At 48.4% G+C, this 15,352-nt stretch overlaps 1 protein-coding gene across 6 annotated transcripts in view; it reads left to right on the forward strand.

Annotated features, from left to right (window-relative positions):
- TTC7B (tetratricopeptide repeat domain 7B) overlaps positions 1-15,352 on the forward strand; it is a 247,450-nt gene that overhangs the window by 173,967 nt on the left and 58,131 nt on the right. For all 6 annotated transcript variants that reach the window (XM_059182508.1, XM_059182509.1, XM_059182510.1 and 3 more), the window contains one exon: positions 8,448-8,564. In XM_059182508.1, coding sequence (XP_059038491.1) covers positions 8,448-8,564 — 117 coding nt within the window. The remainder of the gene's footprint in view (positions 1-8,447; positions 8,565-15,352) is intronic.

Raw genomic sequence — 15,352 nt, forward strand, 5'->3', positions numbered from 1 at the left:
TTGTGGGTAAGCCATGGGGTCAGTTCCTAGACAGGGCTTTGACCCTAGAGAAGAGCCGCACTTGTCAAAACCCCCTTTGGTGCTTGTGTTGGCAAACTGGCATGGAGTCGGCGTGGGCTTTAGGGTTTTACAAAGACAACCAGGTACTCAGATTTGACTCCTGAAAAGCTTGTAAACTGGGGGGTTTCTGTCTGGCTGCCTGTGCCTTGACATTGGCTCACTGAGTCCTGTTAGGTCAGCGCACATTTTAAAAATGTTTGGATTTGATTACCTCTTGGGTAGGCGGGCACAACTCCAAATGCTCCCGAAAGTCTTGAGCTTGGCTCCTGTTTACTTGCCTGATTGTGGAAGACATTGGAGTCTTCTGTCCTCAAAGAGGACTCCCAATAGCCGTGGATGACCGCTCAGGGCTCGACTCAGGGTGCCCTGTATGTGGGTGACCGTGTGAATGTGCCCCCTGGGTTGGCACACTGACCCTCCCTGGGGACAGTCTCAGGGAGGACCTGGACCGGGTTCTAGGGCAGCCATCAGAAAGCCATCCCGGAAATCCTCTCCAGAAGGAATGGAAGTGTTCCGTTCAAGATCATGGGTAGAGGCCCCCTCCATTTGTGGGCTTAATGGAGGTGGTTGATCAGAATTCCCACTGAATTTAAGCATAAAATACTCCCAGAATTCTTACTGGAGTAAAATAAATTCAGGTAGAATTTCTTAAGGGGAGGGACAGTTATGGGAACTCTTTCCTTTGGAGGTCTTCTAAAAAATCAGCATATTGAAGGTTTGGATGGAGAGTTATGAACCAGAGTGGGGGTTCCTGAACTTAAATTTGCACACAGATCACACGGAGTCATGTTACATGAAGATTCTGGCTCACTAGGTCTCAGGGGGCTTTGCACTGGGGGCTCACTGAGGCGGCCAGCCCCAGACCACACTCCTGAGTAGTGAGGCATTATAGGGACCGCTCAAGACCTTGTCCAGCTTTGGATTAATTGGAAAAATCTATGTATTTTTTCCCCTAATGAGCCAGTGTACAGTGCGTCAGTGCAGCAATGAAGTAAGCCAAGTGGTCAACGAAATTGTCTGTTTCCTGCATCACAGTTGATAGATGGACCATTCATTAAGGTGATGTTTACTGAATGTGCCCCATTAGTGAGTCCCTGAGCAGTATTTGATGTCGAGTGGGAGCGGTGCCGTGAACCAGTTCCTTACTGCCCATCGCTTCCAGCAACTGTCAGAGGACCCTCAGGACGGTTTGAGGCTGCAGCTCTGGGGCGGGCAGAGCTGTAAACCCAGCATCATCGTCCAGTCTTATGGTGGAGGGGACTCTGCTGAACTGTGTCAGCCCCAAGGACTTCCCGGCCAGGCACAGTATGGCTTTTCAGCAACAGTGACTCAGCCCAGGATCAGAGGCTGCTTTTTTGCCAGGAACACCACCATCTGGGATTGGATTGTTTTGACCCCCAGCCAGGAGAGACTCGGAGACCAGCACACAGTAGGCCATCAGGAATGTTGGTGACAATGACATTGAGTTAGATTTCCTTCTTGAGAGCCACACTGAAACCTGGAAGAAACCCCTCGTTCCGCGCTAAGGGGTTGGTTCAATCTGTTTGGCCACATTTCCCCTGCCTGACCAGCGAAGGGCTGCCTCCTTCTGGGTCCTTTCAGACTTGGTTCCCAGCTGACTCATCTGGCTTCAAATTGCCATCTATCTCCCCTTCATCACCACATGCTTTTGGCACGTCTCTTTTGATTTCTCCTGCCATTCTGATCTATGGCTTGCCAACTATCTTCTCAATTTAAAATTCCATTTCAACAAACCTGTGCCCCCCACACCGGCCCCCTCTGCCCGACCTGTTTCTTTCACCTGGTGACTGAGTTGCACTTTCTTTCAGGTGACCCTCCTCAGCTCCCAGGTCAGGCTCCCTGGAAGGGAGAGATGGGGATGGCATCCACCGTCCCCATGGCCGTGACCTCACTTGGGCAGACACCACGTGCTTTTCTTCACAGCTGTTTGGCGTCCCTGCCTACATTCGGCAGATAAACAAAGAGCAGGCTGAGCCCAAGAGCATTCCAACCCAGGCCAGCACAAAATACCAAATGTTCAAGGTTCCCGTGATTTTCATTCTGAATCAGCTGCCTTGAAGACAGCATTTACAGATCGGCTAATTAGTGTGGGGTTTGTGTATTAATATGCATGTTTCCTCCTTGATGCACTTAATGAGCACTTTTTTTTTTTATGCTGCCAGATAAGGTCGGAGGGAATCATTAATTTAGTATTTCTCTAAACTTTTCTCATTTACTGTCATCGAGAGTTCTTCACCAGAAAGCTTTGTAAGGCATATTAAATTTTAGCATTTAGAAATATCTACCCTTAGGGCCCCTGGGTGACTCTGTGGGCTAAGCATCTGACTCTTGATTTTTGGCTCAGGTCATGATCTCGGGATTATGAGATTGAGCTCGGTGTCGGGCGTGGAGCCTGCTTAAAATGCCCTCTTTCTTCCTCTTCCTCTGCCTCTCCCCACCTCCCTCTCTGGCAAAAAAAAGAACAAATAAAAGGAAGGAAGGAAGGGACAGAGGGCGGGAGGGGTGGGAAGGCAGGCAGACTGGCCCTTCTACCATTATCTCAGGCCCCAGTCTTCTGGCCCAGATCGCAGACACCACTCCCGGGCATATCATGGTTGCTCACACCTCCTTGACGATGCTGGAGATGTTGTCCATCTGCCTGCCTGAAAGACCCCTCCCCAGCACCCCCCACCCCGTGAGGGTCCCACTTCTTCTCTGCAGTCTTCCATGACCCCCCCCCTCCGGCAGAGTCTCCTTTTGTGCTGCTGTAGAATTTTGTCCATATATCTGTTCATCACGTATCATGTGTACAGAACACTCGACCATAAGGGAAGATACCATGTCTGATTCCCCTTTGTCGCCTCAAGGGCATAATAGGCACTTTTAAAATGATTGACAAGGGGTGCCTAGGTGGTTCCGTTGTTTTAACACCTGCCTTTGGCTCAGGTCATGATCCCAGGGTCCTGGGATCAAGCCCCATGTCAGGCTCTCGGTTCAGAGGGAAGTCTGCCTCTCCCTCTCCCCTGGCTCATGTCCTCTCTCTCTCACTTTCTTTCTCTATATATATATATATCTCTGTCTCAAATTTTAAAAACTTTAAAAATAAATAAGTAAATAAGAAAATGATCCACAAAAGGGTGAACAGATTTGAATTCATTCTCAGGTACATTGACATATAGGTGCTCAACGATACAAATACAGGATTTTAACAGATTGTAAAAGACATTTGATAGATATGAGGTGAGGAAGGAAATAGCGTTCTGCCGAGGCTGGGGGTCATAGAAGATGTCAGACAGTGGGGTTGTCACAGTTGGCCGTGGGAGGGGCTCTGCGGGGAGGACTTATGGGAGGTAGATGCAGCACCTTGAGCTGAGTGGGAAGATGTGAGGGTCTACATTGAGCTCACGGAGTGGCTCTAGGGTCCGGCAGGATGAAACTAAACCAGACTATTCCTCTGGACATGAGTGTCAAGTCACTGGAGGCAGTTCCCAGGGAGTTAGGAAAGTCTTCCTGAGGAAGATCATCAGATATCAAACCAGGCCCTGATAAAAAGCCACTTTGATATGTTCCCTGGGGTGCCTAAGGACAAGTCACAATGCCACACACCCCAGAGCTTTGCTGGGGGGTGTATCTTCTTTCTAAATTCTACACCAAGCCAAACGCAGCTGTTCTTTCAACAGGTATCTTGGGAGTCATAAGAAATTCCAAAAATAGGGTAAAATATTATTTCCCTTGGGTTTAATGAAAGTAAAACCTTGATTAACTGAATCCTTCAAATGACTAGAATTTTACATGCACTGAACTTTGGGGTGAGAGAGGCAAGTCACAAAAAACTCAGGCCAATGCGATCATTTTTTGAAGAAGTTCACGTGGTGTATCCTAGCAACAGTCCCCCAGAAGCACAGCCCCATCTTCCTGTGGCCATGCTCGAGTTCCAGGGCCATAATCTGTCCCTAAACCGGGAATCCTGCCTCATGTTTGTGGCCAGGTCTTTTCTTCTGCTTGGACTCTTAAGTTGTTTGAGGGCCAGGGACTATATTTTAATACCTACTTTAAATTCACACAGTAACGCGCGTCTTCGCATTATCATAGGGTCTTACGTATTTGGCAATGGATTAGAAAATGTTGTCTATTTTCGTTAATACCAGGAGTGCCGTTAGAATATTTTAAGTCACTCTTCCTTGTTTCTTGTTCAGTGGATCTGGGTTCGTAGTTCTGGTCTACCAGAGACTGGCAAATTACTCTAGATCTAACCTGCAGGGTTGGTATAAGAATCAGCGATTAAATATTTCAAGTGTCTGGCAGCAGCTGTTGTTCTTAATTTGCTTGTCTTGAAAGCAGAAGTTTCCTGGCTTGTCCTTTATTATTCCAGGGTTGAGAGGTCTCTATTTTCGTATTTTCTGGAATTGCATTTCCATTTGGGAGCTTTAGCTTCTAGTACCTAAGGTTGGCTTTACTGAGGTGGGGGGATGGAGGTAAGCAGTTATTTGACCTGGAAGATGAGTAGATGCCTGAAAAACAGAGATGGGTGGAAAAGGTATTCCAGACAGAAAGAATAATAGCATGTGCAAAGGCCCAGAGTCATGAGGGAGAATCACATGGAAGAAGCCGATCATGGCTAGAGTGGGAGATGTCCACGATGGACAGTAAGCAGACCGAGGCTGAGCATTTGGGCAGGAGCCAGATCAGGAAGAGCATTGTGTGAGATGTTAGATTTGGGCTATCAGTAACATAGTCAGATTCATCCATCAGCAGGCTTCTTCTATCTAGTCTTCATTAATTTCCTGTAAGTTTCAGTGAGTCTCTGAATGAAAACTGTTGTAGTTAGGTTGATGAACTTTGAGCCAGATATAGGGAGTAGGAGTAGACCACTTTCCCAGCACATGGCTTCTTACCAAGAGAAACACCTTACTTAATTCATGGCCGGTCTCTGCTGCTGTTGCCCTGTAGACTGTTTGGGCCTGCAGTCCCTTCCGCCTGCTCATTCCACATGCAGGAATGTCAACGATGCTGGTTTGTCCCAGGCTTTTTTATGACTTCTTTCTTAAGATTTTATTTATTTGGGCGCCTGGGTGGCTCAGTGGGTTGGGCCGCAGCCTTTGGCTCAGGTCATGATCTCAGGGTCCTGGGATCGGGTCCCGCATCAGGCTCTCTGCTCAGCGGGGAGCCTGTTTCTCTCTCTCTCTGCCTGCCTCTCTGTCTACTTGTGATCTCTCTGTGTCAAATAAATAAAATATTTAAAAAAAAAAAAAAAAAAAAAAGATTTTATTTATTTATTTGAGAGAGAGCAGGGATGGCAGGGAGGGGCAAAGAGAGAGGGAGAAGCAGGCTCCCCACAGAGCAGGGAGTCTGACGCGGGTCTCATCCCAGGACCCTGGGATCAAGACCTGAGCCAAAGGCAGTTGCTTCACCGACTGAGCCACCCAGGCGCCCTCTTTTTCATGACTTCTAGTTTTGTCCTCTGGGTTTCCTCAGTAGGTTGAATCTCTGATATCTTTGGACATCAACTGCAGCAAACCAGTGCCAATCACTGTTTGTGTTCTCTTCATTTCTGTGCTAATGTGGCATATGCCCAGCCCGATGTTTTCGAACAGTCTTGAAATGTGTGCACAGGGTTCAGCAAATAGGAAGACAAGCATCACTTGTCCTGTGTTCAGGACGGTCTCTGCCCATATAGCCACACTGAAGTTTGAGGACACGATGAGGAGGAGCAGTGTCCCAGAGGCGGTGCCTCTGTCTCCTGCTCTTATTTGTGTATCCAAGAGAAAACTGGGTTCAGCCTGTCGGCGCCCCCCAATCTGCCCATCATCTGGGAGGCACCTGACAGCAGCTGCCAGGCTTTGCTTTTGCTCCCCTGCCCATGTTTTCCAGCTCATTCTCTCTGCCAGTCTCTCTGTCATGCTGTTCCTCCCGCTTCACTTCCAGGTGCCTTTCCCATCATTTGTGCTCAGCAGTTCTACTATTGTTCTTCCTGTCTGGTTCTCTGAAATTCAGCCCACACCTTTTCAACTCCATATCCTGAGTCAAGTGTTTGAAAGCTGTTATTTCATGTTAATTAGAAGTTCTTTTTCCAGCCAAGAAGCCTTGCATGCAACCGTTCCCCCAAGTTGAGGCTTAGAGACAAGCTCTGGCATTCTGTACTTGGGGTACAGTTAGAGGACAATTGGACAGTTAGAGCCACACACCACCACATGTAGGGCAGCCTTCCCTATGGCCTCACCCCCTCCCTGGGGCCAGTGAACTCCAAGCTTGGCTAAGCCAGAAGAGTTTGCTGTGCCTCCCAGAGAACATCACCGCAGTCCTAGGTGGGATCTTCCTTGGCCAAAATTGCTTGGCAGGAGGGTCTCTGATCTCTGAAAAAGTCTCTGCCAAATGCTGCAAAGTGACCCTTTGGCAGCTTCTCCTCCCTTTGCAACACACTTCCCAGTTGACCCACGTTTGGTGGGAGATTGTGATGCAAAAAGGCTCCTCCCACTTTCTGGACTGGTGATGACCTCCGCGGGAGCTGGCACCTGGCTCCTAAGAAAACCCTCAGAGAACTTGCACTTCTTGAAATGTTCTTGAGCAGAAGGCAAGCCCTGGTCTCACGTATAGCCTCAGCCTTTACGCCCACCTGCTTATGGCTCAGGGGTGTATCCTTGCCCTCACCTGGCCCATTGCCATCATCCCTGGTGTCCACAGACCCAGACTCGAGGAGGCTGCAGCCCTGAGCCCTCCCAGAGCCACCAGCAGCCCCTTGGGCGTCCTCTGTTCCATCTGGAGGGAGTGGGTGGTAGGAACCCATTCCAGAGTTTGGGAGGTGATGCATTAGGACCACCCTCTTTCCATCGCCCACTGAGAAAAAAGAGACTTCCTCCAAAATGCCTTCGGTTGAGACCATTACATCATGCGTGGTTGAGGAATTCTCTTGTTATGTCTAACTTAAATCATTGGATATGCATTTCTTAGTCTTCTGTGGTTTGTAGAGAAAGTCAATGAGCAAATGTGGATCTTAGGCCCCCCCGAGCCTTAAAGCACAATCCTAGGCACTGTGGAAGTGAGGGGGTGGTGTTCTATTATGGAAGAGAGATAAATACCACCCACCAAGAAGGGTCCTTACACACCTTGGTTGTGTTGTGAAGTGGCACAGAGGAGGTCTTTAATAGACAGGAGCTTCTCCCATCTCTTTCTTCTCTGTATTATCATTAACAGCAAACACCAGCTAATGTGATAGAGAGTAGAGTAGACAGAGATGTAAGCGTGGTATTATTTGAGGAGGTGGGGTTGTAGCTGGGCTTAGAATTCAGGAAGAATTTAGGAAAACAGTAGGTTCATACAGATCAAAACTGAGGACACAGCATGTATATTCATAGAGTTAGGAAAGAACCTGGCCTTTGGCCAATCAGTTATACTCGTAGGAGTACTGGGTCCGAAGGGATGCATGGCACAGAATGAGTTGGTGAGACAGGCGTGGCTGGTGGGCAGGGGCCCTTCGAGGACTCAGTAAGGAATTTTGACTTATTGTTATATACAGTAAGGAATCGCTGTAGTTTCTTGAGCTGGGACTGAAACTGATTTTTAGAGATCTTCATAAGGTGGTTTCTTAGAGCTGTGCAACTCGGGGGAATAGGCAGACCACCAGGAAGTTATCTGGGCTCATGCTGGGGCTTCACAAGGGTAGTATTAATGAGCTCAGGGACCAGGGGAGCTAAAGTCTTCAGAAAGGCATAAGTAGAATTCAGGAATGGGATAACCAAGGGGCTGAGAAAGAGAGAACGGTCTAAGCTTATCTCACAGAAGATCTGGACAGAGGGTAGAGCCACTGGTGGTAATAAAAATAGGGAAAAGAGAGTTGGTGATTGTGGATTGAGCTGGTGAAGTCCTAGTCCTTCAGTAGCAGGGCTGGGAAGATCTGAGGGGAGAGCCTGAGCCAGACGCCCCCTTCTTTATGTGCCTTTTCGATGCTCACATGTTAACCTTCACATGATGAGGATCTTTGTGGAAAGGGATCTGTAGATCATTTATATCAACTGACTCATGTCTTCCATGTAAATCTGTAAATAAATCAAGATTTGGTTTTAATGAATTTTCGAAGTTTTACAAATAAATTGGTTTTGTTTTAAAAAGCAGGTTCTCAATAAAATTAGCCACTCTGATGCTTTTAAGTTGATCTCAAATCATCACGTTGACTGCACCTGCATTTGCCTTCAGTCTATAAGGCCACGTATCCAGCTAGGAGTTCTGGAACCCTTGCCCTTGCTACCACCACTTCCCTCGGATCAAGCCTTTGCCCACCCCATTCTAGACTGAGTGCCGTCCCTTCCAGGTCTAGGCCAGGCCATGTGGGTGGTTCTAGCGAGACTCTGGCTTGAGCTGTGTTGTTTTCTCCCTCTGTCTCCCCATCACAGACTACTGTTTTCCAAAGTGAAGTTGGAGTCTCTCTGCCGGGGCCCAGATGAGGCGCTCCTCACTTGTAAGCACATGTTACAAATATGGAAATCCTGCTACAACCTAACCAATCCCAGGTAAGAGGCCAGCGGGGCCTGTTTTGCGTGGTTTTTGCATGGGTCCTTACCTCCCGGAGCCATCTCAGGTGGGCACTTGGCAGGCAGGCAAGACCCCTGCCCCCCTGTGCACCTCCAGGTCCTCGTGAGCAACAGATAATCGCAGTGGAGCCATACATACTCCATTTGTCAGGGGCCTTTCTCCCAGGGGCTGATGAGGCCCCCAGACTGGGGCTTGCTTTTCTTCTTGCTGCCGCCGTGACCCATGAGGCCCCAGGCCCCGTTGATCTCCACCTGATTTCTCTCAACCATCCATTTATTTAAGTTCATGGACAAGTCTTAGCATCTTTGTGGTAATTGATGGATAGACTAGTCAATTACATACTTAAGATGTAGGGGAGTCTTAGAATAGTATTTAAAAGACCTGCAGAGACAATAGGCCATGTCCTACCAAGGAGAGGAGAGATCACCATGATGGGCAAGATAAAATGTAATTGTCAAACCATTAAAATCATGACACAAATATAAAATGAGCATGTATCAGAGGTTTTATTTACCTCATTAGCTAACGAGGGAACCAGTAAAATGTTAAGATTCATTCAGAGAAGAATTGGAAAGATAGATATCCTAGGGGCACCTGGGTGGCTCAGTGGGTTAAAGCCTCTGCCTTCAGCTCAGGTCATGATCCCAGAGTCCTGGGATCAAGCCCCGCATTGGGCTCTCTGCTTAGCAGGGAGCCTGCTTCCCCCTCTCTCTCTGCCTGCCTCTCTGCCTACTTGTGATCTCTGTCTGTCAAATAAATAAATAAAATATATTTTAAAAAAAAAAAAGAGTTACTGAAATGAATTTTCAAAGAAATGCAAAAACAAAAACAGTATTCTTACAGGACAATGAAATATATGGTTTGGGTTTGTCTTTTTACAGGGTGGAAATCAATTTTGTCTCATTTGCCTGCAGAACAGTAAAATGACCTTAATCAGTTGGAGTCAGTCAAGGGCACACCCCCACCCCGACTGAAGCCGATTAATCGGGGAAAGGCCCCCTAGTCAACTCCCAAGTCACCACTGAAAGACACCCACTAACCTGTTGTGCCCATTTGCAAGTCTTGGGCAGTTTTTCCTGGCATCTATTTAAATTACTAAGTGTGTCCTGCCCTTGGAAGGAAGTCATTTAACGAAAAGGGACCTAATAATCCAAGTGCATTCAGACAACAGCTCATACGCTTGGTGCATTTTTTAAGCTCATAGCAAGATGTACGGACAGCCCACAGGAGGCTCTTAAACGTCGGGAGGCTAAAAATATTCAACTCAAGTCGTAAATGTGTACTAACTAAGGATGTCACTTGCCCCTTACAGCCCCCCCGCCCCCAGGGGGAGGCAACAGGCTAGTGGCTTTGCTATGCAGGCCCGGGGAGAAGAAAGGTGGGGTGGGCGTTAGGGAAGCAGCTGAGTGCAGGAGGGGTTCCACGTGGGATTTTATTTCAGCCGTTAAAATACTCAACATCAGGGCCCTCCGTGTTAGGGGACGGGTCCTTGTGAACTAACATTCAGCAGAGTTGTGACCGCAGCTGGGCCTCGTGAGCTGCCCAGTGGGAAGGGAGGGAGCTCATGCTGTCTGGCCCCAGGCCCAGCAGGCAGCCCCATGCCCCTTGCAAAGCTGGAGTCTCGAGAATTAGCCAAGAACCCCCTTCGTAGCTCAGCCCGTGGCGCGTGATGGCCCCATGCTCCCTCTTCCTCTCGGTGAAAAGATAATCCTGAAACTGGCCTCTTCCCTTTTGCGGATATGTTCTGAAAATAAAGATCATTTTAATTTTTAAAGAATTCCACTTTTCTAAGTCTGTAAGCAGAAATAGAAAATGCCCATGTTATGTTCCCCAAAAGCCCCCCACTCCCAGCCTCTCCGAAGCAGCAGGATTTAGGGAAGTCTTGGCCACAAGCGCCGCTAACAGGAGATCCTCCCCAGGCTGGTTGCTTCCGTCCTGGAGCATTCCTTTGCCCGTACCCCCGTTCAGAATGAGAAAATAAACCCATCGGCCTTCATGTTGCCAATTTTCCCTCCGTTCTCCACACCTCTCCCACCTCCCCACATTTCCTCCCACTTAGCAACCAAGAATATTGGATGTGAGGAGAAAAAAAATAGCAGAATTGGAAAGCTTTTTTAAAATACTTAACCAAATGCCTGGGCTGTGTCCATGCTTCCTCCGTTTCCTGAAGGATCCTGCAGGGCCAGAGAACCCTGGCTCCGGGCACAGAGTCTGGAGGGGGTGTGGGGGTGGGCGGGGGAGGACCCATCACCGGTTTGCGAAACTGCTCCCTCCAGGGACTCCCAAAGCCTTGGGGGAGGGGGAGGGGGTGGTAATTGAGCAGCCCCTTATTAAGGAGCTTCCTGATTATTTTTTTTAAACTTTATTTATTTTCTCTGGGATATAAATAAATGTTTCTCCTGTAGGCCTTACCATTGCGTAAATCTAGACATCCTCCCCAGTATGGTCAGGTTAGACTCTGGCAGAAGAATGAAGCATAAAGAGGGGAAGGCTGCCTCTGGACAAGGGACGGCATACTTCCTCGTTCTCCAGATAAGGCCAACTCTGGGTCCAGCAGCGTCAAGTTCATGATCAGGTCACGCAGGGTTCTAGAAGAGAGTAGAATCGCATGAACAAGTGCATGAGAAGCCTCCCTGCTTTTAAAAAAAAAAAAAAAAAGGCAACAAAAACTGGGCAGAGAGCATCCTGGTAGGTTTCTGCTTCCCCTGCCAGGGCTCTCTAATCGCCCACCCCCTCCCTGCTCCACCCTGGACTGGCACAGGCCTCCACCGCGGTGAGATGATGAGGCACAGAGGGAGATCTGAGCAGTAACCGGCCACGTGGAGAAGAGGCCGAGCTTTCGGTGCCCCCTGCAACTCGTTCCGTCTTGATTTTTGCTTGAAGGAAGATCCCACTGAGCTAGTCGCTGAACCGAGACGACTTAGACGACTCGCAGAGAGTGTTCCACCTGCAGGCTGGGAATGCAGCTCTTGCTGCGAGCGGAGTGGTGGGTGGCATTCTCTCGAGTGTACACTTGGCAAGGTGTGTGTCATTTCAGAAGCCTGGATTTATTTGCTGGGTCTGCAGTTTGACTTGCCTTTAGGAGAGAAAGCTGTCTCGTGTTTCGTCTCCTCTCTCTCAGTAGAAGAGCCAGTCCCTTCAGTTCTCGTGCCCGTTGGCTCAGCTGCTCAGAATAGCGTGACTGGGGACCAGGGCCTCACTGGAAGGTTCCGGCCGCCTCCCAGAACGGACAGTCAGCTTTTCAGCTGGGGAGGGCAGCCCCCTTCCCTGGGCCATCCGTGTGGGCCTTACCTCCAGTCCCTACATCAGCCTCTCGAGACCGCAACTCTTCTTTCCATTTTATAGAAAATAAGCAAGGCCGAATGCATTGCCTAAATTTTCCCAATTAAAGAAGCACTAGAGCTCGGATTCAGGCCCAGGTCTGCGCTGACATCAGAGGCGCCACGCACGCCACGTCTCCCAGTCAGCAACCAACTTCTTTCCCTTTATTTTTGTTTTTCTGTTGTTCCCCACTTCTTTCCCACCCCCTCGCCCCAGCCACGTGGACCATCTCCATCCAGGAGCCATGTGATCGGAAGACAAGGTTTTCTTCCCCAGTCCTATCTCAGTCACTTACTTACAGAGCACTTTAAGTTTTTATTTGTAAAAAAATAATAATTATTATTATTATTTATATATATACATTATTATCATTTATATATATATACATATGTATGTATATATAAGTAAATATTTTTTTACAAATAAATTTTTTTTATTTACAAATAAATTTTTTTTTAACAAATAAAAACAAAGTGCTCTGTAAGTAAGTGATTGAGATAGGATATATATGCTTTCTTTACTGTAACCTCAAGTTGGAAGCTGGAAACCCCATCTGGTACCGAATAGTCACCCGTGTTTGGGGAAGATTTTCTTTTTACAAAGCGTGCTCTCCTTCCATCTTCCAAGCGGCCCCATAGAGCAGGCCAAGTCACATTCCTTCACAACTCATTTTACTGATGAGAATTGAGGGTCCGGGGTCTTGGGACCTTGCCTGGACTCTTGTTAATCAGCGATAAGGGGCCTGGAGAAAAACAGGCATTTCCTCCTCTCCCACCTGCCCCGCTCTGGCCTCTCATCCCAGGCCTCTTGTCTTCCATCCAGTAAATGCTTGCGGGCGCTAGTTCAGAAGCAGGTAGGAGCCCGGGGTTGCCGCAGAGACTCCCGGGCCCTCACCCCAAGCCCACCACCAGCTTGCCTCTTGTGTTTAACAGCCTTTGCGGGCTGTGGAAGGTGGAGGATTTCCAAGAGAAGCTCCCCGTTTCCGGTATAACTTGACAGGACCGCCACAGGACTGTACTCTGAATGTTCAGTCCTGACGGCGAACAGAAGTCCCCCGCATGCGCGAGTCTACCTGGGGGAGTATGTACAGCTTACATACCATGGATTTGGGGCTCCTGCCAGTGCCCTCCCCCTAAATCTTAGCACCACTGACTGGGAATGGTTTTCCTTCCCTTCCTGCCGTCCTCCTTAGGAGGCGCTCCTGGCAGCCTCTGGGCCAAGCACAGAAGAGGTGAGGTCCCTGGGCAGTGAGGCGGGAGTGGGTGGTCCCTGCCAAGGGCCCAAGCAGGGTCCCACAGGGAGAGAGGAAGACTTTCGTGAGCGAGACTGGCCAGAGTGAGAGAGGATTTGGGTTTTAGCAGCAGTTTCTAACATTCAGAGCAGGAGGCCCTTAACTCAGCTTCCCCACACCTACCATTGCACTAGAGGGCTGGGAATAAGTGGTCTTCGAAAAGTGGCCAGCCACATTCACCTCGGGTGTGTGTTTGTAGGTATATGTATTTACGATGACATCTTCTGAATGTTCTGTCCATATGACCTCAGTTCAGCCTCACACCGCTGTGTGTAGGAAAACAATCCTTACCTTCATCTGACAGGGAAAACACTGAGGCACAGGGAGACTAGGACCGGAGTGACCTACTTGTTAGGAACAGACAGAAGATAAGATCCCAGAGCCCTGGCCAGCTTCCAGGACCCAGCAGAACACGTGGCCGCTAATCCTGGGCAATGAGACTTGGTGAGATGGGTCAGCCCGGAGGGTTATGGCCAAAGCAAACCCATCAAAAACCCAGGCAAATCCTTTTCCTGCAATGCCTACCACCTTACCATGTGCCCTAGAATCCCCAAGACGATGCAAAAAATCACTATATTTTGCGATGACATCTTCTGAAAATCTCTGAGGCAGGGAGCTGTTAAGAGTATTCGGATCATAACTCTTGCTAATATTTTTCTAATAATTACAATAAAAATATATACATGAACAGACCAGTGTGAGAAATATTCAGTCAGTAATGTGATTCATGAACATTTGTAGCTACTTTTATGTTGTCTTCTGCTCAGAGACAGTTACTGTTTCGCAGTTGTGGAAATAATTAATAGGACAGTTTCCAAAAACTGTGTCTCCAAAGATGTAATAAGTATAGGCTGGCAGATAGTCTGTACTGAAGCAAGTTTCCGTCTGTTTCCTGTGGATTTCTCTAACTACATCACTGGACGTGGAAATTACAGCCTGTGAGCCATATTAAGTTTCATACCAAATCTTGTTTGTACCGCTTTTAGCAACAGCTGCATACAGGAAGGAAATTGTGTCCCTTTATTATAGAATTTGAACTTCTTAACAAAAAAAAACCAAAAAACAAAAACAAAAAAATACCATGCCTAGAGCCCCCCGATTGACAAAACAAAAGAGCTTCAAAGAAAAGCATTATGGACTCAAACCTCATGAGACAGATGTGCTGCTTTTCAGAGCTTCTTGGATGGAATATCATGATAGAAGAAAAAAGAAGAATGCAACTGTTTTTGCTTGCAAGCTTCTCAGAACAAAACAACACCAGAGTCTGTAGGAGCGAAGGTCCCCTGTGTTTCATTCCACTGGGGCCCAAGGTGGTCTCCCATGTGACTACCCAAACAAATGGTGCCAAGCCTGCTCTGTAGTGGGGCTGGGGAGGGGGGATTCAGGGCAGGAAGCTGCCGGCCTGGGAGCTGGTGCCCGAAGCCTGCTGTATGTGCTGTGTGTTTGCAAGGCCCAACATTCTCTGGCTTCCCATCAATGCACGAGTCAGATGTGGGCGTGGGCTGGTACATCCCCAGCTCCTCCAGTGACCAGCAGCTCCCTGTGTGATCTCGTGACTATTAGATAGGCCACGGCTGTGATTGCCCTTTGAAAAGTAGGAGCCAGGGGTTGTTCTCAAATCTAGCTACACATTGGAGCCATCTGGGAAGCTCAGCAAAACGGGGACCTCGCCAGAAATACTGATGCATTTGGTCTGGGGAGAGGCCTTGACATAAGGGTCTTCTAGAAATGCCCTGGGTGTCTTCCCTGGGCAGGGAGGGCTCCAGCTGTAGACCGTTGATTTGTAAGACAGTTCAGGGGAGGTGTGTTTATGGGCTTGATGCGTTCCAAGACTTCCTACACGGAAGGCCAGTCAGTTCCCCGTTAGAGGGCAGACGGAGAACCTGGCTTCAGGTTTTCAGTTTTGTATCTTATAATGACACCAAAGAGGCTAAAATTAGCAAGGGTCTGTGGGTGTGGTTTAAGCGTGTTTGTGACAGTGAACATGGAAAGGGATCCCAGTCCCGGCCGAGCCAGGACACAGGATGCCTGGTAGGCAACGGAGAGGGGCTAAGGAGCATCCCAAACGCACACAAGTTGTTACTGCACATCAGGGGTCGGTGATGGTTGATTCTGTGTCTCTCCCTCTGCCCCCTTTCCCATGACTGACCTCTG

Source organism: Mustela lutreola, chromosome 7 (assembly GCF_030435805.1).
Source record: "Mustela lutreola isolate mMusLut2 chromosome 7, mMusLut2.pri, whole genome shotgun sequence".
NCBI classification, from domain to species: domain Eukaryota; kingdom Metazoa; phylum Chordata; class Mammalia; order Carnivora; family Mustelidae; genus Mustela; species Mustela lutreola.